Source organism: Limanda limanda, chromosome 16 (genome assembly GCF_963576545.1).
Source record: "Limanda limanda chromosome 16, fLimLim1.1, whole genome shotgun sequence".
Taxonomy (NCBI): Eukaryota; Metazoa; Chordata; class Actinopteri; order Pleuronectiformes; family Pleuronectidae; genus Limanda; species Limanda limanda.
This window is the reverse complement of record NC_083651.1, coordinates 23,220,007-23,243,541: the sequence shown is the minus strand read 5'-3', so window position 1 is coordinate 23,243,541 and position 23,535 is coordinate 23,220,007. Positions and strand designations below refer to the sequence as shown.

Here is a 23,535-nt window from a genome sequence, read left to right as displayed (position 1 = left end):
AATAAACATGCTGCTTGAGATGTTAATGGTGAGGTTTTTAAATCTGGTGTCTGCTGCTGGGATGGTGGGTCAGTGGTCTACGCCTGCGAGCCAACATGCAGGGCACACCTCCCTAATGCAAACAGCACCAATCAGATCGACTGTTTTCTCTTCACCTCGAACACTCAAAGAACAGAATCACTCGCATATCAGAATCTCTACAATCTCTCTCTCTCTCTGAAATCCAGCCCCGTGTGTTTGCATCATCAGATCGAACACACACACAGGTAGTTATAAAGCTGTTTTCCTTGGTGTGGGGGGTGGGGGGATGGGGGTTATAACTTTAGCTCCCACAGCTGTTGCAGGCAATGTCCAAACAGCCAGTTAAGTTTTAAACGACCACTTTCAGAGTCATTAAATTAGTGGTCAAATTACCCATAGAATGCATGAAGTGGTTCTAAAGAAATGAATGTCGGTTGAATTGTTAAGTTCCTTAAAACACAGTTGTATTTCAAGTTAATAAATTAAAATCCTAAATGGCCCTTTGTAACTGGAACAGTTGAAGTCCAATATAGTGACTTTAACTGTTTCTCAAAGACTAAGGCTTTTATTTCCTTATATTTTGACCTTTAGTATTTTACTTCTCACCTCATGTGATGAGGTATGAAGGACATATGCTAAGACATATGGTAACAAGGAAATGTCAACTCATAGGAGTACATGTAGCTCAGCTGCTGTAGCTCAAATATATAAATCAGTTTTAACTTGACCACGTCTTATCTCAAACAACGTCCAAGGATCTCGACCGTCCTTCACCGTCACCTAAACACCTCCCGCTGCCCTGTCTATACGACCTTGATGCACTTCCATCTCACCCAGTCCAGAGGATCTTCAATTCTAGGAACCAGATGTCTGGCTCTGCTCCTGACATAAAAAAACAAACCTGGACGGGCTCCAAGACAGCAGATCTGCCATCTCTCTCCCTCTCCACCTCCCCTCTCTCTCTGAGGAGGGTTCAACAGATGCGTTCAGGGGCATGCAGGCGTATCAGCTGCTCTTCCTGCTCCTACTGTAGCAGTGTCAGTCGTTTAGACTGCGCCTAATTCATAAAACTTTTTGCAAACTTTTAAAACTCTATGACGTAATTGTTAAGTTCTGTTGCTGCACTCACAGATAAGCTCAGAATCTCCCCTAATATTATTATTTTCCACATGGGGGGTCTGGTCCATGTCCCTCTGCATCCAGAAGACACAGAGGCGTGTTGTTTCTTCACAGGCAGGTCTTTGCTTGTCCCCTCCGCCTTTTACAAACTTTCTCTCCCTCCTGATGAAAAGCACTCTCTCTCTTTTAATAACCGGGGAACGTGTGGCGAACAAACACAGTCATTCATTCACACCCGGAGACAAAACAGCTGTTTCCGACTATTAGTCTAAATCTACGGGCGCAGGTGTTTCTGAGATGGTGGCGTCCTCTCTCTTCAACCTTGTGTTGTAATTACAGGTGATCTCCACGGCGATCATTCATTATAACGTGTCTGTTTTTTATTTTGAAAATGATGCACTGCTGTTGTTGCTAGTGATGCGTTGGATGCATGTCTGTGCATGTGCATCAGTTTATGAATGGTGTAGTTTGGCTTGTGTTGTGTGTGAGTCTGTTGTAGTTTCTAGACAAATGTATTGTGTTCCTAACTGGTTTTGTCGTGTGTGTTCCAGCCCACGAAGAGGTGTGCACGGCTAACGAAGGCGTGATGTACCGGGTGGGAGACCAGTGGGACAAACGCCATGATGTCCTGGGTCACATGATGCGGTGCACCTGTGTCGGCAACGGCAGAGGAGAGTGGAGCTGCGTTGCTTACTCCCAGCTCAAAGGTGTGTATCTGTGTGTGTGTGTTTGTAACAGTCTGGTTCATTTGGGTGACTTTGGCTCTGGAGGTAGAGCGGGCTGTCCACTAGCCAAAAGTGTCCCTGGGCAAGATACTGAACCTTGAAAGGCCCCTGACTGCTTTTTGTATAAGTGGCATTACCAAGAAAAGCGCTGCTTGAATGTGACTTTTGTACGTACTATAAAAAGCTCTGAGAGGTCAATAGGGCAAAGTCACACCTACACAAAAGCAGGCAAATGTCGCCAAGTTGGGTCAAAGTTCATATATTTACGAATAGGTAATTTCCCGTTTACCCAGAGGAACTAGAATTCACGATTGGGGGTCGTCTGTCCCGGCTGCGTTACCCTCTATGTGTGAGGCGTCATAATTACAGAGTTATATTATAATTCTCTGAGTGAGGAGGTGAAAGGTCACGTGTCATATAATCACTCACCTGCCAAAAGGTCAGAAGTGAGCCTGCACACCTGCACTTTAAGGGGCTTCAGATGCACCTGCAGCCCATGTGTACACACACACGCACACACACACACACGCACGCAAGCAAGCACGCACGCACGCACGCACGCACGCACGCACGCACACACACACACACACACACACACACACACACACACGCACACACACAGACACACACAGCCTTCAGTAGAGCAGATGTTCAGAGGAGAGAGGTTTCTTTTTGGACGTGTTGTCCACGACGTCACATACCTTATGTTTGTGTGTCTGTGTGTGTGTGTGTGTTGCAGACCAGTGTATTGTGGACACTCTGACCTATGAGGTGAACCAGACCTTCACCAAACAACATGAAGAGGGATACACCATGAACTGCACCTGCTACGGACAGGGACGTGGCCGCTGGAAGTGTGACGCCGTCGGTGAGTTATAGTTTTACATCTCAATGGGTGTAACATGTGAAAAGTTTTTAACTAAACTGAACCTTAATGAAGTCTAAACTCCTATTTTGTTTCTATCTACTTCAACTTATCTTATGATTTCTGTAAGATGAAACATGGTTTATTGGACAGCACATGCATTTCTAGTTCCACATGTGTAAAATTGCTCTCACCAGTGGAGCCTGTTGAGTGAACTGGTTTCATGCCCCCCCGCCCACAGACCAGTGCCAGGAGCCGGAGACCAGAGCTTTCTATAAGATTGGAGAGTCTTGGGATAAACTCATCCACGGGATCATGTACAAGTGCTACTGCTACGGCAACGGTGTAGGAGAGCTTAGCTGTGAGCCCCAGCAGTCATACCCTGGTAAGAAGTGAACATTTACTAACTTAATATTCCTAGAAAAGTCAGACTTTCTATCACAATCTTGACAATCTACTTATTTTTTTGTTCCTGAAATATTTACATTTTGCCGCAACTCTTTTCCCGTCCTGGTCTTTGACTTTTGATTCTGTGTCAGTCTCTTGTTGTATTGTTTTATGCTGTTTGGTTGTTAGGTCTTCATTCAGTTATTGAAGCTGTTGAAGCTTTGTGTCTTTGTAAAACCATGTTTGTACAGAACTGACTAAATGTTCACAGTAGAAATTCACAGACACTGATGGGAGGAAATTAGTTAAAGTTACAAATTGTGCTTCACTTCTCGCAGTGCAAAATGTTTGCTTTAGTCACCTCCAAAATGAGGCCCGAGACTTTGATGTGTAGCAGACAGGGGTGGGTTGGGGTGGGGTGGGGGGTGTGTGTGATTTCCTCTTTTACAAATACACCCCCCACTCAGGGGCCCTTTGTTCTTGCTGGCATGTGGTACATCCCCTGTGCTGTTGCCACAGCTGTACAGAACACCACACTGCAGCGTGGCTGTTTCTGTGTGTTTGTGTGTTTGTGTGGGTGTGTGTACCACCAACACCTTCTCCCTCCTTTAAAGCTCGTTCAGCAACAGTTTTCAAGTTTATGGATTCTATTCCCCATCGGTTTTCATGTCTCTATCACTCAGATTGGGGTCATGCTTCAGTGAAACATGTCTGTATCGAGCCATTATGGTTACGTCTCCTAATTCCTTGAAACCAAGCCGGGCTAGATAGCATCACTGATTCCAACCTCTTTGTAAGATGGTTTGTCTCCGCTTATATTTCTTTTTCCTTCAGCCTCCTTTCTCAAGTCAAAGTAGATTTCCAGGCGTTATCCCCCTTTGGACTTCTCCACTCTTTTTGGACTTTAACAGTTGATTCAACCCCTGTTCACTTATCAACTATTGCGTGTCCACTGTTGCTCTTGTGTGTTGTATTGTGTTCCTAGTCCTGCCAGTGCAGCATGACATTTAGAGCTGTTCCCATTCCCTCCTCTTCCCATGTCCCCCTAGTTCCTTATCAAGATTGTGGTGTGAGTTTAGTTATGTGATTAGAGCATGAGAAAAAACATTGTAACACATCCCATAGTACACATGCATATGCTATACATCAGTATACTGTAAAGTGCAGTCCTATGGTTTGACTAGTTTTAGGTAAGGGAACATCGAACCGTTCCTCTGTGTGTGAAGCAGGTTGACGGGAGATACAAAATGTAGGGCGCTGTTCTGCCTTAAGTGGCCGTAATGGCAAACAGCTGTGAACATGCTGTTTGTGTGTGTGTGTGTGTGTGTGTGTGTGTGTGTGTGTGTGTGTGTGTGTGTGTGTGTGCGTGTGTGTGTGTGCTTAGACTTACAAAACACAGCAAACTGAGATTTAAGGGCAGTCAGGAGCAGATCCAGACACCAAATCACTCGGCTTACTGAGTAAAACACCATAAAAGGAAAAAATGGCAAAACTCCAGATTCAGCCATTCAGACATTGATAAGATCTCGTAAAAAGAAAAGAATGTTTTACCTTTTGCCACCTGCGTTATCATCTCCATGTTTGGGTTTTAATCTTTAGACTCTCAATATTGCTTCCCTTTACTTTAGTCCTTATCACCATCTTGTCGTGCATCTACCGTCATCAAGAATGATTGTTGTGTCTAGGTTTGCAAAGTAAGGGGGGGGGGGGGGGGGTTTGGAGTTTAACAGATGTGCATATAATGCCGGGAGAATGTGTGTGTGTATGTGTGTGTGTGTGTGTGCACATGCATCCACTGCAAGGGTGCTTCCGTTTCCATGCACGTCCCACATCTGATTCTCCGCAGCCCTTCCACTCGCCAGTGGCCTGTGGGTCTGTAATAGACAGTAATTGGTCCCAGATTGTTTTTGAGGTTTGCGTATCTGCGAGCGACTTCTGGTTAACCAAGCCACTTGCTAAGAAACTTGGATTACAGCTCTGCTATTTGGAAAAACGGTCAGAAAACCTCAGTTCTTTATAGAAGCTACCAGCTTCTATCAGCACAGCTTATGTTCTCCAAATTACCTCTGTTTGCATTAGAGATGATTTGATACCCTCGTTTCATTTCTGGGACCAGTACAGAGTCTGCAGCTGTGAACTCGTGCTGATATCAGGTTTCTTCTTTTATCTCCAATCACCTGCTTATGTATTCAACCTGCACACTCAGATATGTGAGATGTCTGGTTATCTTTTTCCTGGAAACTGCACAGAACCCAGGTCTGTCCAGTGCAGTCAGATGTTCATTGAGCTCCTGTCAGCTGCACAACTCCCCACTGCAAAGCTCTCCACAGAGGATTCCACCAACAGAGGTTCCCAAATGTTATAGACAGCTGTTAAATGTTTGGCAGATTGCAGCGAGGCCTTGTGATCAATTAGGTGTCAAAACCTGGTTTTCTCCAACCTGATAGACTTCATCCAACAATTCTTATACTTCTCCTCTTGGCTGCTTGCTGTTTCTAAAGTTGTCATATTCTCTTGCGTGATCATTTCACATGACATCAACCATATATGTCCACAATGCTTCAGGGTTTATGGGACAATGGATTAAACTGTATTTATTTTGTTCCCATAGCTATATTGTGTTTAGTTCTGTTCACAGTCCTAACAGAGGTTCGAAATAGATTTTAAAAGGCATTTAGATACAGATTGTTTACAGTAATGCTTCTTGTTACTGTGTATTCGGTTTATTATGTTCATACTAACTACCAGTAAAGTCACCGTTAAATGCTGATTCACTGCACACAAACTGTTCATGCAGTAACACAATACTTCCTAGAGAACAGGGAGGTTAGGAAAATGGTGAAATAGAGAAGGTTGCAGAGCAGAGAAAGTCAGAGATGCTGGAATCTCACAGGGACGTGCTGGTTTTTCTCCCCCCCTCACTCCTGCTGTGTTCTGCTCAAGGAACAAGCTGTTGCACATTCAGTGATACTCAATGTTAAGATGGGTCACGTAAAAGTTCAGGCTTTGGGACATTTTAATGAATTTGGCAATGTGTTGGCGTTAAGTTATTGTACATTTAAAAGCACTAATTCCTTTTGCACCATCCATAAAATCCCTTCTGACCAGTACGAAAAGTGAGACTGGTTTGCTTAAGGCTCCATTATGCTTCTACGTATCCGTTTCACGGAGAGAGTTGCACGGAGAGCGGAGAGTCTTTTTGATTTTAACATCTCCGACGACTGTACGTTGAAAACAATTCACCGCCAAACCCATAGGTGGCGCAACGGAAGACGAGCTCAGAGAAGCCTACCCCATTTATGGGAAGAAGAAGCCCACGTGTGTCTGTTTACCTCTGTCGACTCGCCTCCCACACACTGATCCATGGCAACTAACAGAACTAAATAAAGTGACACCCAGCGGGTCAAAATGCTGATGTTATTGTTTCTTAGCGCAGCGGTTCCCCGGTCTTGTTTCCGAACTCTGTTGCTAATTCCACAGCTTAAAGCTCTGTGTAGCTTGAAGCTAGACGGAGCTAGCTAGCTCCCCTCCCAGCTTCCACACACACTCGGCAGGGACTCCCGACACTAAATACTACCCAGTGTTTGCTTCTAACCTGACGGTATTATAGAAACAGTGTCATGATAGAAGTGGAATTAAAGTCGTGACGGCGGGTTTTTGCACTGTTACCACCGCAGTTAACATGGTGGGTGGCTAGCCCGCTAGCGCCGTTTTGAAAGCTCGTTATAACAGTATGTGACCGTGCACACATGCCGTCAGTGCTCTAACGAGCCACCGTCAGCCGGACAACTCCGCTGGCTTAACACACACGTCACATTAATCGTAGAATCGTAGTTGTGTTTGGGTTTATTGTCAAGCAGGAAGTTTGAGGTCCGGAAATGTGAAATCCAGAAATGACGTCGTAGGGAAATGATGTCGTTCGCGGACCAATCACAGCCAATGTCTGTCCGTGGGGTCTCCGAAATAAAGACGGACAGTTAGAAAAATCAGAGGTGTACGAAAAGCTGTCCGAGGCGCTCGGAGAGGGCGTTCCACGACGGATATGTCGGTCTTATCTGTCCGTTTTAGAAAAGACGGACAAGCATAAATTGGCCTTTACACCTCTGTCTGTATTTCTCTATCTCTCTCTCTCCCAGGTGGTCAACGTCCTGTGCAGGTGCTCATAACGGAATCTGGAAACCAGCCCAACTCGCACCCCATTCAGTGGAATGCTCCCCAGTCTGCTCACATCACTCAGTACATCCTCAAGTGGAGAGCGGTGAGTGTTCTGATCGTCCATCACAGTTTACAATGACCTGACTTTTCATATTCTAACATTTGACTTCTTTGAAAGACCCTCACTTCTCTTTTTCTAACGGCCCCTCATCCCATTTGACAGAAAAACACCCACACCCCGTGGAGGGAGGTGCTGATCCCTGGCCACCTGAACTCCTACACCATCTCTGGACTGAAGCCCGGCATCACCTACGAGGGTCAGCTGGTCAGCGTTCTGCGGTTCGGCCGCCGAGAGATCACACGCTTTGACTTCACCACCAATTATGGATCATGTGAGTTGGGCCGGGCTTCAAAACACACTGATTGTGTGACAGTATTAACCGTGTCTACATCATCCATCTTGGCCTTTGAGGAGCGGATGTTTTTCTTCTGCATGTCCTTGCAAAATGTTTGTCTAACCTTATCCACTGTTGCTGGTTTGCAAAAATTTGGAAGATGATACTGTAAACCGGGGTCTGGGGAAGTGCTTGCAACATCATAAAAGCACAATCTTTTCTTCTTCTTTAAATCTGTTTAGTCCTCTGTGAGAAGTGATTTCCTGGACAGTCTTGTCTGGTAGCCAACTCTTGTTTTCCATATGTGTGTCCCCCTGTAGTGGCTACTTCACAAGGGGAGACCACCCAGCTTCCGCCTGTGATCGACACCTCCGAGTCGGTGACGGAAATTACCTCCAGCAGCTTCGTGGTCTCCTGGGTCTCCGCCTCCGACACAGTCTCTGGTTTCCGAGTGGAGTATGAGCTCAGTGAGCAGGGGCAGACCACAGGACAACCCATGGTGCTAGGTAACAGCAGATACATACATGTGCAGAAATACATTTGCAAATACAATTTGATTTGGTTGTAATTTGCAGTGGCATCAAATAAATGTGTATTGTTGCATTTATTTAGTTGCTGAAGCATGAAAACTGAGTTGTTTTATGATAATGTCTTTTTCCCCTTAGATCTTCCACGTTCAGCTACCTCAGTGAACCTTAATGAGCTTCTTCCTGGGAGGAAATACACGGTCAGCGTCTATGAGGTCACAGATACTGGAGATGACACCCTCATTCTTACTACTTCACAAATCACCGGTGAGACGATGCACACACACACACTCTTTCCACTTTCCTCTTATTTCTTATTCCCATCCACGTTTCTTCTCGGGTGTTTTCTCTTCCTCATCTAAGGCACAAGAATTATTGGGGCTAGACTGAAATACAGTTTCTCATCTGCAATCAATGGAGTGAACGATGTACCAGCAAGTGTAAATCAAGTGACACCTCATTTGTTCCACAGCTCCTGATGCCCCTGTTGAGCATGAAGTGGAGGAGGTGGGAGAAACCTCCATTATGATCAGCTGGGATAAACCACTGGCTCCCATCACAGGTTAGTTACGTCAATATCGTCAGTTGCAGCTAAAAATCTCTCACCTCCATGTGGCCAAGTTGAACCTCTGCCTGCTCTCGATGAATTGTACGGTCTCCTCCTGCACGCAGGTTATCGAGTCGTCTACACGCCGTCACTGGAAGGTGAGAGCACGGAGCTGAATCTGCCCGACACGGCCACGTCCGTGACCCTGAGCGACCTCCGACCTGGGAAGCTGTACAACATCAGCATCTACGCCGTGGAGGACAGCCTGGAGAGCGAGCCTATCTTTGTGCAGGTCAACACTGCAGGAGATCCACTGCCAGGTAAACAATGTGTGCAAAGACCGACAACTAATGTGTGTATCTTTTATAGAAATTGTCGAGCAAAGTCTTTAGAACAGTGGGAAGGGTTTCTGGAGAAGTATCTTTTATATGTTTATGTTTTTATTCATACTTACAATGTCTATGTATCTAGTGGTATATTGACTAATACTTACCAAAACAAATTGGTTGAAAGAGATTAGAATTTCCATTTGCTGGCACTTACTATGTGAAATGAAAAGATTAATAAGCTTTGGGACACATGTCACTTGTTTTGTCCAACTAGGATTTGTTTTGCAGGGACCACAGATCTGCAAATGTTTTGATTTTGATCCTTAAACACCCCCCATAGTTCCAGCTGTGTATCATGTGAAGTTGAGTTGAAATTCTCCCTCCAACATCCACCTGCGAGTCGTCTTGTGGCCTATTTAGCGATTCTTTATGGACACGTTTCAATTCTCAATACTAGAAGTCAAGAGAGTTTTCCAATGGAAAGTGAAGTCATCGAGTTCACAAATGCTGCGCTCGACTTCTGCTCAACTGTGGTTACGTAGCACAGTGCGAGTCTGCCAGGTCGAAACATGCTGTTGGGTCAGTCAAGCAGATGCTGGAAAAGTGTGTGTGTGTGTTTGTGTGTGTGCTTACTTGTACAGTACAATGGAATACATAAATAACCTAGTTCAGAGTAGGTGATGGTATATTTGAAGTAAATCTCCCTCTCTGTGGCCGATGTATACAAGTCAGAGCTGCGCTTGCCACAGGATCGTTATTTCATTCAGTGGTGGAGGTAGAACTCAAACATTCTACTGAGGTGAAGGACAAATAAATTGATAAAATATGTACTTTGTTAATTAAGTAGGTACTTGCTTTGTACTTTGCTTGAGGTATAGATATGTGTGTGTTTTGTGCAGAACATGAGGCAGTGAAATGATTTGACACTTTCTCTGCAGATAATTTGCAATACACCTGATTTGATAGTTAAACTATAAACCGGCTTGTGCTCTGATGATATGCAACATAAAATGAAATGAATGACGTATCAGAGAATGATTTAAAATCATGTTTTGACATAAAGGTACATGGAATTTAATTTAATTTCCATCTTTTTTGTATTATCTGAGGTGATAAGAAGGCTCAACGTTGTAAAAGCTGAGATAAATTAGAACTACGGATATTAACAAAACATTACGCTGTTATCTAAACTTAAACTTAATTCTATGCTGTTGTGAGTTATGGGCCCTTCCCTCATGCAGTTAAGAAACATGTGTCTCCACAGAACCACCAAGTTTATTTCCAACAGCTGCAGGAGAGTTATTCCAGCTATTCAGTGATAGACCGCTGGGGTTTAGACGAACTCTGTACTGAAATGAATCTACTGCAGATGCATGTTTGGTTAAGCCAGAGAAAGGAAAGCACATTAATACACATGAATTATGGGGGTAACCATACACACTGGGTGAGCAGCGTTCACTGGGGTTTATGGGATGTCATGTTTGGACATGTTATCTGTTGAAAAATGCTGTACATGATTGCTTTTTTGTCTCGATTCTGCCAAAATACACTAACTCTACAATATCATTAAAACTTCTGAGATAAATCTAAATGGATATTAAAAAGAGACTTTTGTTTCCTGTCCACAGAGGAAGTGATTTCTCCCACGGACCTGCAGTTCTTCGAGGTGTCCGATAATAAGATCGTGCTGACCTGGACCGGCCCGGGCACTGATGTCTCGGGTTTCCGTGTCACCGTCGTCCCAGTGGACGAGTCCGTCTCCCCTCAGAGGGAGATGACCCTGCCTGTCAGTCAGAACTCCTACATCGAGGTGACACACCTACAGCCGGGAACACTGTACCGCTTCAGCGTCTACACCATTCACAACGGAGAGGAGAGTTTGCCTCTGATTGGCGAGCAAACTACCAGTGAGTCCAACAGACAATACACACACATGGTTGTCTCTTTTGTGTAAAATTTTTATTTTTTATCAAACTCTTCCACATCTAACAGTGTTTATCAATGTTTCTCTTGCTAGAGCCGGATGCTCCCACAGATATCCGCTTCACCAACGTGACCGAGGACAGTGCCGTCATGCTGTGGTTCGCCCCCAGAGCCAAAATCAGCGGCTACCGCCTCTTCCTCACCGTCGAGGGCTCCAATCCCAAGCAGCTGCGCCTGCCTGCTCGCCTCTCTCAGTACACACTGCTCAACCTGCGGCCGGACACCGAGTACACCGCCACGCTGCACGGCGAGCAGGACACCACGCTGGGGGAAGGACAGATCGCTGTGTTTACCACCAGTGAGTATCTGATATACAAATGAGAATTTAGGCACTTTTATATTGTGGGTCCAATACCTATCGAAAGGAAGAAACCATTTCTGATGAAGATACTGGCAATGATTCCTCAGATGTCTCTTTCAAACCCTTGTGTCAAATAACTGTAATAGAGCATAACTGTGACTGCCCACTTTTAGAACAGCTCTGGTTCTGGAATTACATTTCACATTTATTTTGTCAATTGATATTTCATAAAATCCTTATAGAAAAGAGTTTAAAGCTTGAGACCAGGCCGACTGTCTACCAGATGAGTCTTGACCATAAAACAATTAATTATTTAAAGAGTGAAGGAACTATTTTACTTCCAGTGACACACTGTTAATCTCTATTTAGGCTTGATATTTTACGGTTTAACCATAGTAGTTATATAAGTTACCTACAAATATAAAGAAAAAACACATAGAACTTGGAACAACTAAAAATGAACAATTTCTCTGTATTGTTTATTCTGCAAGATAAACATTTTCATACCGGCCGATGTATCGATCGGATTCTAATAGAAAATAAAGGAGCTATCTTCTGAATGTGTATCGACTATGTAAATGTAATAAATCGAAACTGAACCTGACCCACTTGTTCTCTCTGTGTGTTTGTAGCTCCACCAATGGGAAACGCTCCTCAATTCAGCACTGATGTGACTGACACCTCCATCATAATATCCTGGAATCCAGTTCCCAAGGTTGGATACAAGGTACGTTCTCTTCTCATACATGACATACATAACACATTTGTATTGAATATTTACATATACATGTAGACTGTATTGTGTGATTGTCCTTATAAACAGTATTTCCCTGTGTTTGCTGTTAGTAGCACATCACTAACTTCTGTGTTTGGCCCCTTTGGAGTTTGCTGATATGGGAACTAGGCTCAGGCCTCAAGGATAAATGTGATTGGTCAAAATATGTCACACCAGAGATGAGAATGTTCCGCTGGCATCCATTTTCTTGGGAAAACATTAACCTCCGACCCTTACCTCCTACCCGCCCCCTCCCCTTCCTGTGTCCCTCTGTCTCTCTGACTCTCGTGTTCACTTGTTTCTCAGCTGACAGTGCGTCCCAGTCAGGGCGGAGAAGCCCCCAGAGACGTGACCTCGGACTCAGGGAGCATTTACGTTTCCGGCCTGACACCCGGCGTGGAGTACACCTACAGTGTCCAGCCGGTCATCAACGGCCAGGAGCAGGGAACGCCAATCACACGCCGTGTTGTCACGCGTAAATATAACTTTTATTCCTCCCATGCCACATTTTTAATCTGCCTTTACTTTTGTTTCTCTCCTCCACTGACTCCTCTTCCTCCTCTTCCTCTCCAGCTCTTTCTCCCCCCACGGATCTCAACCTGGAGTCTAACCCCAACACTGGCGAGCTCACTGTGCTGTGGAATGGAGCCAGTACACCAGGTACACACACACACACACACACACACACACACACACACACACACACACACACACACACACACACACATACAGACGTACATGAATGCACTGATACAGACTGATTGGTTACTCGTAAATGCAGGGGAGCTGGCTTGTCTGCTCCGAAACATTAAGGCCCAACCCCATTGGCCCTACCCCTTGTCTTCGAGGCTTATTTTGCTGATTTAGATTTTTTTACTCGATGGATAATCTGTGATGGATCAGAATTAGACTGGAGGAAACCTTTTATTTATTGATTTATTGAAAAAGGTGCAGTAAGTGAAGACCTGGAGAGTTCAAATCACATAATCTTCAGTTGTACTTGGACCCTTCCTCCGTATCCTCTTTCTCTTTTTGCCCTGTACACAAAGACAACATGTCAGACTGTGATATCAGTTGCATTATTGAGTGTTAAATGATATGAACATGTAGGAGTTGTATGTGAGCATAGTGCATAGTACATACGTAATTGTCACGGGTCGACCACCCAGGGAAACGCTGATAATGAATCTGCTTCTGCGTGCTTGCATATTCATAGTATCTTGCCTGCTCCTCTTTGGACATTGACTTCCACTGTGGACACACAACAACACAAGCATAAGTGCACACAGAAGTATAGTTAGAGGAACAATTCAACATTTTAGAAGTGTTGTCTTTGACAGTAGCCTACTCGACCGCTTTTAAATCTTTTATTAAACTCTGGTGAAGTTTGTGTGACACCAAGAGTTCCAAACATACAGAGCAAAGACACCTACTCTCTTTCCAATTACTTTGTTGACAGCGGCACATTCAGGGTTTTGGATCTCTGCCACAACGAGTGGCCTCTGTTCCATGCGGAATATCATGAACGCGTTTGGGGGCCTCTTGACATACGGCTGGCTCTTGTCGTGCAGCTTTGTGTAACACCTTTTCTTTCTATGGGAAAATAGCAAAGCAGAGGGAGAGCATGAATTTCCGCTTTGAGGAAAGAAACGAGGATACAGGTTCATAGATGGATAATAAAAATAAGACACATGAGGTGACTGTGATTTGATTTTGAGTCGGGCTTTGTTGTGGTTAGCCACAGATGATGAATCAGTCAGGTGAACTTACTGTGGCGCGTTGGAGTTAATTACAAAGACATCTGAAGTGACAGCAGGAGATGAACAGTCCGCAACCCCATAATAGACATTTCCATTCCTATAAAGACACAATCAGGGAGACACATTAGATGACAGAAGAAGAGGGTTTGAAGATACAAACAGAGGCTCACAGGTGTGTGTTTGTTTGCATTTATATGTGAGATACATACATGGATCCTATAGGAGTCAGGCCTGTTCCAATGCCCTGAGGGAGACTCACAACTGGCCCGTTGTTGAACTGGAGACACAAACACAAAGTTTTAGTTACTGCTTGAATAAGCTGCTGTGGACTAAAAACACAGCCAGAACATAGTTATACTTGAACCAGACTTAATAATCCCTGTCATGATGCTAACGTGGTAATCCCAACAATGACAGACCAACGATTGATGGATAATCTGTCATAGTTGCTCTGTGGTATATCCCAGAACTCAGTCATGATCACTACTCGCCATGAACTATTAGTTCTAATAGTGAATTTCGTTATAGCTGATATTGATAAAGTTCTTATGAATGAATCTTTAACCTGTTAATAATACCTTACCTGGCTGTAGTAAGAAGGAGCTCCCTGGTAGTACATGTAGTTTGGCTGCATGACAGTTGGTGGCTGGTACATCGGAGGAGCCTGTTCAGGGGCAGGCATGACTGGGTGATGCAGGTTGAACTGTGCTGCTCCCAGAGGCCAGTAGTTATCTGTCTGAGGCTGCTGGGGGCCAAACCTTTCCTCAGCTGGGGCATAATAAGGATGAAGGGGAGGTAGGCCGGTCTGTGCAGCATGAAATCTAGGGACAGGCAGGACTCGCTGCTGGAGGGTGAGCGGTGCTCCTCCCAGTGGCCTGTAGTACTTGGTCTGAGGCTCCTGGGGGCCAAACGCTCTTTCAGCAGGTGCATCACAAAGAGGAAGAATAGGAAAGTCAGTCTGTGCAGCATGAAATCCAGGCACAGGTAGGATTGGCTGCTCCGGGCTGAGCTGTGCTGCTCCGGGAGGCATGTAGCACTCGGTCTGAGGCTCCTGGGGGCCAAACGCTACCTCAGCAAGGGCATCAGAAAGAGGAAGATGAGGAAAGTCGGTCTGTGCAGCATGAAATCCGGGCACAGGCAGGACTGGCTGCTCCAGGCTGAGCGGTGCTGCTCCGGGAGGCACGTAGCACTCGGTCTGAGGCTCCTGGGGGCCAAACGCTACCTCAGCAAGTAGTGCATCAGAAAGAGGAAGAAGAGGAAAGTTGGTCTGTGCAGCATGAAATCCGGGCACAGGCAGGACTGGCTGCTCCGGACTTAGCGGTGCTGCTCCGGGAGGCACGTAGCACTCGGTCTGAGGCTCCTGGGGGCCAAACGCTACCTCAGCAAGTAGTGCATCAGAAAGAGGAAGAAGAGGAAAGTTGGTCTGTGCAGCATGAAATCCAGGCACAGGCAGGACTGCTTGCTCCAGGCTGAGCGGTGCTGCTCCGGGAGGCACGTAGCACTCGGTCTGAGGCTCCTGGGGGCCCCTCTCCTCAGCAGGGGTATCATTAGGAGGAAGAGAAGAGTCGCTAATGTTTGACTCCCATTTTGCCATTAGCATGTCAAAGTCCAAAATACTGTAGGTCAACTCCATCTCCTCTGGGTCAACCGTTGGGTTTGGGTCCATTGTCTTTAGAGATAATAATAAAATACTTGAAAGCAATATTAAGTCAAAATATACAGGTCCACTCTGCACTGGTCTGAATTGTGTGCAATAGATATCTTGTGTGAAGCTTTCCAAAAAGCCTTTGAAGTAGATCAAGGCTGGGACATTGTGACAAGATCAAAGGCACTTGTGTGCTCACTTCTGAGGTAGCTGAATTAGCTTAATGCTAATGCAGGCTAACGGTTGCACACAATTCTCTGCTCACTTATTGAAGTGTAACTTTTTATTCGTATCTACAGTCTATTATATGCGTAAGAATCAAATTTCAAATCACATTATTCATAAAATACATTTGTATATAAACAGAAAGATAATTCATATCGGCATGTTTGCAGAGTAAAGTTAGAAAACGTACTGTTGTCATTTGTGCCTTTGATGTGTATATATATACAATTGTGAATAATTTAAAGAGCTGGTGTTATTTCTGGTCTGATAAGCAACCATCACAACCTTCAGACCTAAACTCAAAACTATTATAAATGAAAGCTCTGAAATTCAGCTCGATATGAGCAACAAAACGAACATTGTGTACATACAGATAATTATTCTTTATGTTGTTGTTCCATGAGATCAGTATCGGCTGCTCTTGTGCCTGTGTTTCAGTCTCGTGGTGAAATGAAATAAACAACTCATCAAAATGATCCTGTGCCAATTTTGGACCGTTGTCCGGCTGACGGTGGCTGGTTAGAGCACTAACGGCATGTGTGTACGGTTATAACGCCGTGTCATAACGGCGCTAGCGGGCTAGCCACCATGCTAACGTCTGTGGTAACAGCGCAACAACCCGCTGTCCCGACTTTAATTCCACTTCTATCATGACACTGTTTCTCAAACACCGTCAGGTCAGAAGCAAACACTGGACAGTAGTTAGTATCGGGAGTCCCTGCTGGCTGGGGGAGCTAGCTGCATCCGTGTAGCTTCAAGCTGTGGGATTAGCAACGCAGTTCGGAAACAAGACCAGGGAACTGCTGCTCTAAGAAACGATTACATCAGCATTTTGACCCGCTGGGTGTCACTTTATTTATTTCTGTTAGTTGCCACCGTTCACTGTGTGTGAGGAAAGCCGTGAGGAGGTAAACCATAGCTGTAAACAACAAACGTGAACTTCTTCTATGCACATTGAGGTAGGCTTCTCTAAGCTTGATTTCCGTTGCGCCACCTTCTGTTTGGCGGTGAATTGTCTTCAGCATGGAAAGTTATCGGAGAAGCAAAAATCAAAAAGAGTTTGTGGGATCCGTGCGTCTCTCCGTGCGCCACGGACACGGAGAAGCATAATGGAGCCTTTAGAAGAAGGTTTGACCGTGTCTGTGGACTGACTGTTGCAAAAAGCTGCACCCCCCCACAAAGTTTCGTAAAGTGTGTGTGTCTGGGTTAGAGATTGTTGGAGGGAGGTAGGGAAGTGATTCTGGGTTTGATTCGACAAATAGCCCATTGGCACCAACGACTGATCCAATGGAAGAAGACGTCTGCATGACAGCTCAGACACACACTGATGCAGCACACCCACACACACACATATTCATATTGTAAATACTGACAACCTTGATGAATGAAAGTGTTTGCATGCCAGCTCCTGCCATCCAAATACACACACATACAGACCTTGTCCTGTCTTCCAGATCATTTAACTGAAGGCCGGCGCATGCTTCTGCGTTGTACGCACGCAGCTGTAACGCAGGACTCGTTGTCATTCATGGTTCTCCAACCGTTGCGCGTGTTGCCATGCAATTCCCCGCCAGAACACTAGGCGCAGTAATGTTTTTTGTCGAAGTCGGCTCTTCTTCGTGTGTTGCACGAAGAAGAGCGATTTATTTACATCGCCACGGCGGCTCCGCAGAGCCTTTTTCTGGCGGAAAAATCCGCCGGTTAGTGACGGGTTATACTAGTGGACATAGTGTCGGATCTCTTCTGCCAAGTGCTCTTCTATCTGGTCCATATTCGTTCTTCTAAATCTTCCGTGGTTTCCGGGCATGAACCGGAAATGCGACTCCGGAAATGATGTAGTCAGCAGACCAATCACAGCCCTCGCTGCCGGGTGACGCTTGCAGGGCTTTGCCGTCTAGTTAGAAAAATTGGCCGACGCATGTAAGGACGTAGGAAGGGCCGTGAGGGGCCCGGAAGGGCTCTTGCGTCTCCGTTCCCGTGAAAACGCAGAAGCATGCGCCGGCCTTGAGCCTTAGTACCAGATCTACCCAGCAACACACACACACACACACACACGCTTGTACACAAACACACGTGCATGCCAAGACATTCAAATAAAAATGATCCATAATCAAACTACAGCTAAATGTCTCTCATTTGTCCCTCTCCAGACATCACTGGCTATAGAGTGATGTGCACTCCGACCAATGGGCAGCAAGGAAACAGCGTGGAGGAGTTTGTGGCGGCGGGAGAGAACTCGTGCACCTTGGAGAACCTCAGTCCTGGAGTGGAGTACAACGTCAGCGTGGTGACGGTGAAGGATGATATGGAGAGCACCCCCGTATCGACCATCATTACACCAGGTGAGATGTGAATGAGATCAATGGCTGATCGATGGCCAACGGATTATGAATTACATAAAAGATCCTGAGTTTTATGAGGTTCTACGTGAACAGGTAAGACCCAGATGTTGTTTACAGAAGCAACTTCTTTCAACAGATAACAGATCTGTTAGCATTGCTTCTCTAACTCATCACCAACCAGCTAATGGAAACAGCTCTGCGACTGTTTTCAACATTAATGCTTTATTTCCTTGGTATATATTTTAAGAGAAATTCAATGGAGAAGATTTATTGAATAACTAGTAGCTAAAATCTCACTAACTAGTAATATATACCAGGAAAAGCTGCTTTTATAGACATTCACTCTTCCATAATTGTGATATATTGAATATATAAACCTAATGGAAGACCAGAGTTGTCCTTGCTTCTTTTAACCACTGCTTCAACGTGTTGCCTCTAACCCCTTTCCTTCCACCTTTGCCTCTGTGTTTGGTGTTCCGTCTTCTCTCCCTCTTCCTCTCCCTCCCCCCTTCCTTCCACACCCTCTCTCCACTTACCCAGAAATCCCTCAGCTGACAGACCTCAGCTTCCAGGACGTGAGCGACACCACCATCAGCCTGCGCTGGTCGCCACTCAACACCACGGCCATCACGGGTTACAGGATCACGGTGGTGGCGGCCGGCGAGAGCGTGCCCATCTTTGAGGACATGGTGCAGCCGACCACGGGTCAATACACCGTCTATGGACTGGAGCCGGGCATCGACTACGACATCAGCGTTATCACGGTGACGGAGAACGGCGAGAGCGAGCCCACCACGGTCACGCAGCATACCTGTAAGATCGAAGTACTCCCCAACTGTCGTTGTCGTTAATTATGATCAGCTATACCCAACTGTGTGTTGGTGAGCCATCAATCCCGCTTTGTTATATACCCCAATACAAGGCTCTTAGGTCAAACGTTGAAAATTGCTGATGTAATTGCTCAGCATGCTGGGTTTTCAGTTTAATAATCCTCAGTCTGTGTGTGTGTGTGTGTGTGTGTCTGTGTGTATGTGTGTGTGTAACATCTGGTTTTAGTTGAGGGGGGATTTATCCCACTGAGGCAATTTTGCCCCCTAATGCAAACACTGCTTGTTCTCTCACTTTTAAGATGTCGTAAATCTTCAGACGCACATTTACACACAGACACACACACAAAGCAGACTCCCTTTTTAAGAAATATAATCTTTTTCTCTTCTAGTTCTCTTCTAGTTATTTCATTTTTTTCTTAGATAACATTTTAAATCATTTTGCCCTCTCCTCTCTTCAGCTGTACCCGCCCCCACCGATCTGAAGTTCGGCGAGGTCGGGCCTAACACTATTGAAGTCACATGGGTCACTCCCGTCGTCCCAAACTCTGCTGACATCAATAGTTTCCTCATCAGGTACGACAAGAAATGCCCTCAATATTTTCTTAAAAATCTGATTCAAATGCCATCTTGAACGGATGTATTTTTAGTAGAAGTTCATCCACGCATTCCTATTTATTCAGGTATCACCCTATTGACGATGAAGATGATATTACAGAGACCAGTGCCGGAGGCCGGGATAACAAGGTGGTGCTGAGGAGTAAGTTATTCACAGAAACAAAGCATTGACCTCAATGTTCATATACAAAAACAGACGACTACATTTGTGTTTATTTCCTGTCCCCTCTGCACAGACTTGCTGCCTCACACAGAGTATCTAGTCAGCGTGGTGTGTGTGTATGAGCAGAGAGAGAGTTCTCCTGTTGTCGGCACCCAGAAAACAAGTGAGTTGTGCTCATCAGATTTGGTTATAAGATAATATCGGTCCAGAACTCCCCTGTGGTATCTAAGAAAACACATGAGAACAATAATAATGAATATTTTCCCTTGTATGTTCAGCGATGGATTCACCGGTGGGCCTGCGTTTCTCGGAGATCTTCACCAACTCCTTCACCATCCACTGGCTCGCTCCCCAGAGCAAAATCACCGGTTACCGCATCCGTTACCAGATGGTCACCGGCGGGAGGACGAAAGACGAGAGGCTGCCCCCCTCCAGGAACCACTTCACCCTCACAGGCCTCCTCCCAGACACTGAGTACCTGGTCAACATCTTCGCCGTCAGCGGGACCCAGGAGAGCCTGCCGCTCGATGGGAAACAGAAGACAAGTAGGAAACCTCGATTTAATGCTTGACTGTCACTTATTCACCATTTTATCCTCATTATGATGTTAACGTGTATCTTTTTATGTCTCTCTCTCTCTCTCTCCAGTTTCTGATGCTCCCACAGACTTGGACGTGCTGGACTCCAGCCCCACCAGTATCACTGTGCGCTGGGACGCCCCTCCTGTCACTGTGCGGTACTACAGGATCACCCATGGAGAGTCAGGTGAGCCATAACATGATACAATCCAATGTAATACGGTACGATTTAATATGATGCGATACGAGATACCTTGTTTAGCCCCCACTCTCAAGTTCTTAAAAGTTTCTGTAGTTTCTTTCCATTTCCAGTTAAGATTCCTGTTACTTGTTCATCAGTCTACAGACTTTTAAAAGCCAGTACTGTTGTCATTTACCATTGCTCATCTTTATCCAGGAGGTCACAGTAACCCCAAGGAGTTCACAGTCCCTGGCTCTCAGTCCACCGCCACAATCTCTAACCTGAAGCCTGGCACCGACTACACCGTCACTGTCTATGCTGTGACTGGTCGAGGAGACAGCCCCGCCTCCAGCACTCCCATCTATGTCACCCACAGAACAGGTACACACAAACACATCATGGATGCAAAACCACGTTTCACCCATTTCTAGCAATGAGGCAGTTTCCTCTTGTTTCCGCTCTTCCTCCTCTCATCATCTCTCCTGTCTCCTCCACTAGGTGTCGACTCCCCCTCTGGAATGGAGGTGACGGGTTTGAATGACAACAGTGTGACGGTGAGGTGGAGCCCGGCCCAGGGCCCCATTAAGGGGTACAGGGTAACTGGGGTCCCCAAAAATGGACAGGGACCATCTTTTACTGAGGTGGTGGCTCCAGGTTTGTTCTCCGACCAAAATCCCACAAATTACACTTATATTTCCACTGCAGGAAAAATGTAATCTATGTAGTTTCTTAAATTCTGGTTTTCACATTCTTCTATTCTTCTTCTCTAGATCAGACAGAGATGACTTTCTCAGGCCTGATGCCCACAGTGGAGTACGTTTTGAGTGTGTACGCACTGGGACAAGATGGAGAGAGCTCTCCGCTGGTTGTGAACGCTTTAACAAGTGAGGGTTTACATTCTCCAGAGAGATATTAATGGAATATTGTGTTCCACGCTTTGACAAATAGGAAAACAACATTACGTCTCCTCTACTCACCTCTGCCTTTGACCCACTCTCTTCACCTTTAGACGTGGACCGTCCCAAAGACCTGAGCTTCGCAGACATCGACTCCACCTCCCTGCGAATCACCTGGGACAGTCCAGAGGGAGTCGTGACTTCCTACCGCATCTTGTACTCCAGTCCGGAGGAGGGTGAGCGAGAGGTGCGTCCGGCCCCCCGAGGAGACGCAGAGTCCACTGTCATCTACGGTCTGCAGCCTGGCACTGAATACACTGTGAAGGTCATCGCCATGCATGAAGACACCGCCAGCACCCCAGTGATCGGGACACAAGCTACAGGTACAACTAACAAGTTCTAAATGTTAAATGAAAATATGAAATATTTTTGAAAATAGATAAATAAGGATCGAGATGTATTAGAAAAGGTCTAAATTAAAAGTGTAAAATATTTTTTTTCTTACTTGACTGTCTCCCTCTAACCATCTTTTACTTCTCTGTCCTCCCCCAGCCATCACACCCCCCACCGACCTCCAGTCCTCCCAGGTTGGCCCCACCTCTTTCACTATACGCTGGGCTGTGCCGGGTCAAGAGAACCGACTGAGCGCCCTCAAGGGCCTCACGGGCTACCGTGTGGTGGTGAACCCAAAGAACAAGAGCGGGCCGACCAAAGAGATCAACCTGGCCCCGGACGCCACTCAGGCACACATCTCTGGGCTCATGGTGAGTGTGGGTCTGTGAAGGGAGGGGGGGGGACCCTAGTTCTTTCTCATCTATTAAACAGAAGGGACCAGTGAGGGTCACTAAAGGCCAATTTATGCTTGTTCGTATTTTGTAAAACGGACAGATAAGACCGCCCTATCCGTCGTGAAACGCCCTCTCCGAGCGCCTCGGAGAGCTTTTCGTACACCTCTGATTTTTCTAACTGTCCGTGTTATGTCGGAGAGCCCACGGACAGCTCTTGGCTGTGATTGGTCCGCGAACGACATCATTTCCGTATGACGTCATTTCCGTACGACGTCATTTCTGTTCGACGTCATTTCCGGACCTCTTACTTCCTGATTCACAATAAACACATAAACAACTACAATTCTACGATTAATGTGACGTGTGTGTTAAGCCAGCAGAGTTGTCCGGCTGACGGTGGCTCGTTAGAGCACTGACGGCATGTGTGCACGGTCACAGACGGTTATAACGAGCTTTCAAAACGGCGCTAGCGGGCTAGGCTAGCGGGCTAGCAACCATGCTAACTGCAGTGGTAACAGTGCAAAAACCCGCCGTCACGACTTTAATTCCACTTCTATCGTGACACTGTTTATATAATACCACCAGGTTAGAAGCAAACACTGGGTAGTAGTTAGTGTCGGGAGTCCCTGCTGACTGTGTGTGGAAGCTGGGGGGAAAGCTCGCTGGGAGGGGAGCTAGCTAGCTCCGTCTAGCCTCAAGCTTCAAGCTGTGGAATCAGCAACACAGTTCGGAAACAAGACCGGGGAACCGCTGCGCTAAGAAACGATAACATCAACATTTTGACCTGCTGGGTGTCACTTTATTTAGTTCTGTTAGTTGCCATGGTTCAGTGTGTGGGAGACAGAGATAAACAGACACACGTGGACTTCTTCTTCCCAAAATTGGGGTAGGCTTCTCTGAGCTCGTCTTCCGTTGCGCCACCTATGGGTTTGGCGGTGAATTTTTTTCGACGTACAGTGGTCGGATTAGTAAAAATCAAAAAGACTCTTCGACCTCCGTCGAGCCCTCTCCTAGAAACGGATAGGTAGAAGTATATAAGAGCCTTAAGGGCATCTAGCCAGTAGACGAACAAAATATTCACTGGTTGATTATATTTTGATACATTTCAGCTATTTACAAGTTGATTTTATGTCCCACTTAATGTGCATGCTTTTATTTCATCAAGATCAAGGAATTAATTATCTTAGAAATCATTGAAAATGCTGCAAAATAACCCATCTTGCAATAGTAAAGAGAGTGAACAGTCCATATTAACTCGATTCTTCCCTGGGTCATGTCCCCTCTCTGCACAATTTTGTTTTTGTGTAATATTGTAAACTGACAAACTAACAAACACAGGTGAAAACACAACCTCCTTGGTGATAAAAAATACAATCTAATCCT

At 45.7% G+C, this 23,535-nt stretch overlaps 1 protein-coding gene across 1 annotated transcript in view; it reads left to right on the top strand.

The window, feature by feature from the left end:
* Window positions 1-23,535, top strand: part of LOC133021190 (fibronectin-like) — a 36,739-nt gene that overhangs the window by 6,196 nt on the left and 7,008 nt on the right. Inside the window, exons 10-35 of the mRNA XM_061087945.1 lie at window positions 1,692-1,847; window positions 2,605-2,733; window positions 2,972-3,115; window positions 7,254-7,375; window positions 7,496-7,664; window positions 7,988-8,173; window positions 8,333-8,461; window positions 8,667-8,756; window positions 8,867-9,061; window positions 10,699-10,977; window positions 11,088-11,351; window positions 11,987-12,081; window positions 12,436-12,604; window positions 12,703-12,789; window positions 17,910-18,101; window positions 18,642-18,914; window positions 19,390-19,504; window positions 19,612-19,688; window positions 19,783-19,872; window positions 19,988-20,254; window positions 20,358-20,474; window positions 20,685-20,849; window positions 20,967-21,122; window positions 21,239-21,352; window positions 21,478-21,747; window positions 21,917-22,128. Coding sequence (XP_060943928.1) covers window positions 1,692-1,847; window positions 2,605-2,733; window positions 2,972-3,115; window positions 7,254-7,375; window positions 7,496-7,664; window positions 7,988-8,173; window positions 8,333-8,461; window positions 8,667-8,756; window positions 8,867-9,061; window positions 10,699-10,977; window positions 11,088-11,351; window positions 11,987-12,081; window positions 12,436-12,604; window positions 12,703-12,789; window positions 17,910-18,101; window positions 18,642-18,914; window positions 19,390-19,504; window positions 19,612-19,688; window positions 19,783-19,872; window positions 19,988-20,254; window positions 20,358-20,474; window positions 20,685-20,849; window positions 20,967-21,122; window positions 21,239-21,352; window positions 21,478-21,747; window positions 21,917-22,128 — 4,262 coding nt within the window. The remainder of the gene's footprint in view (window positions 1-1,691; window positions 1,848-2,604; window positions 2,734-2,971; window positions 3,116-7,253; window positions 7,376-7,495; window positions 7,665-7,987; window positions 8,174-8,332; window positions 8,462-8,666; window positions 8,757-8,866; window positions 9,062-10,698; window positions 10,978-11,087; window positions 11,352-11,986; window positions 12,082-12,435; window positions 12,605-12,702; window positions 12,790-17,909; window positions 18,102-18,641; window positions 18,915-19,389; window positions 19,505-19,611; window positions 19,689-19,782; window positions 19,873-19,987; window positions 20,255-20,357; window positions 20,475-20,684; window positions 20,850-20,966; window positions 21,123-21,238; window positions 21,353-21,477; window positions 21,748-21,916; window positions 22,129-23,535) is intronic.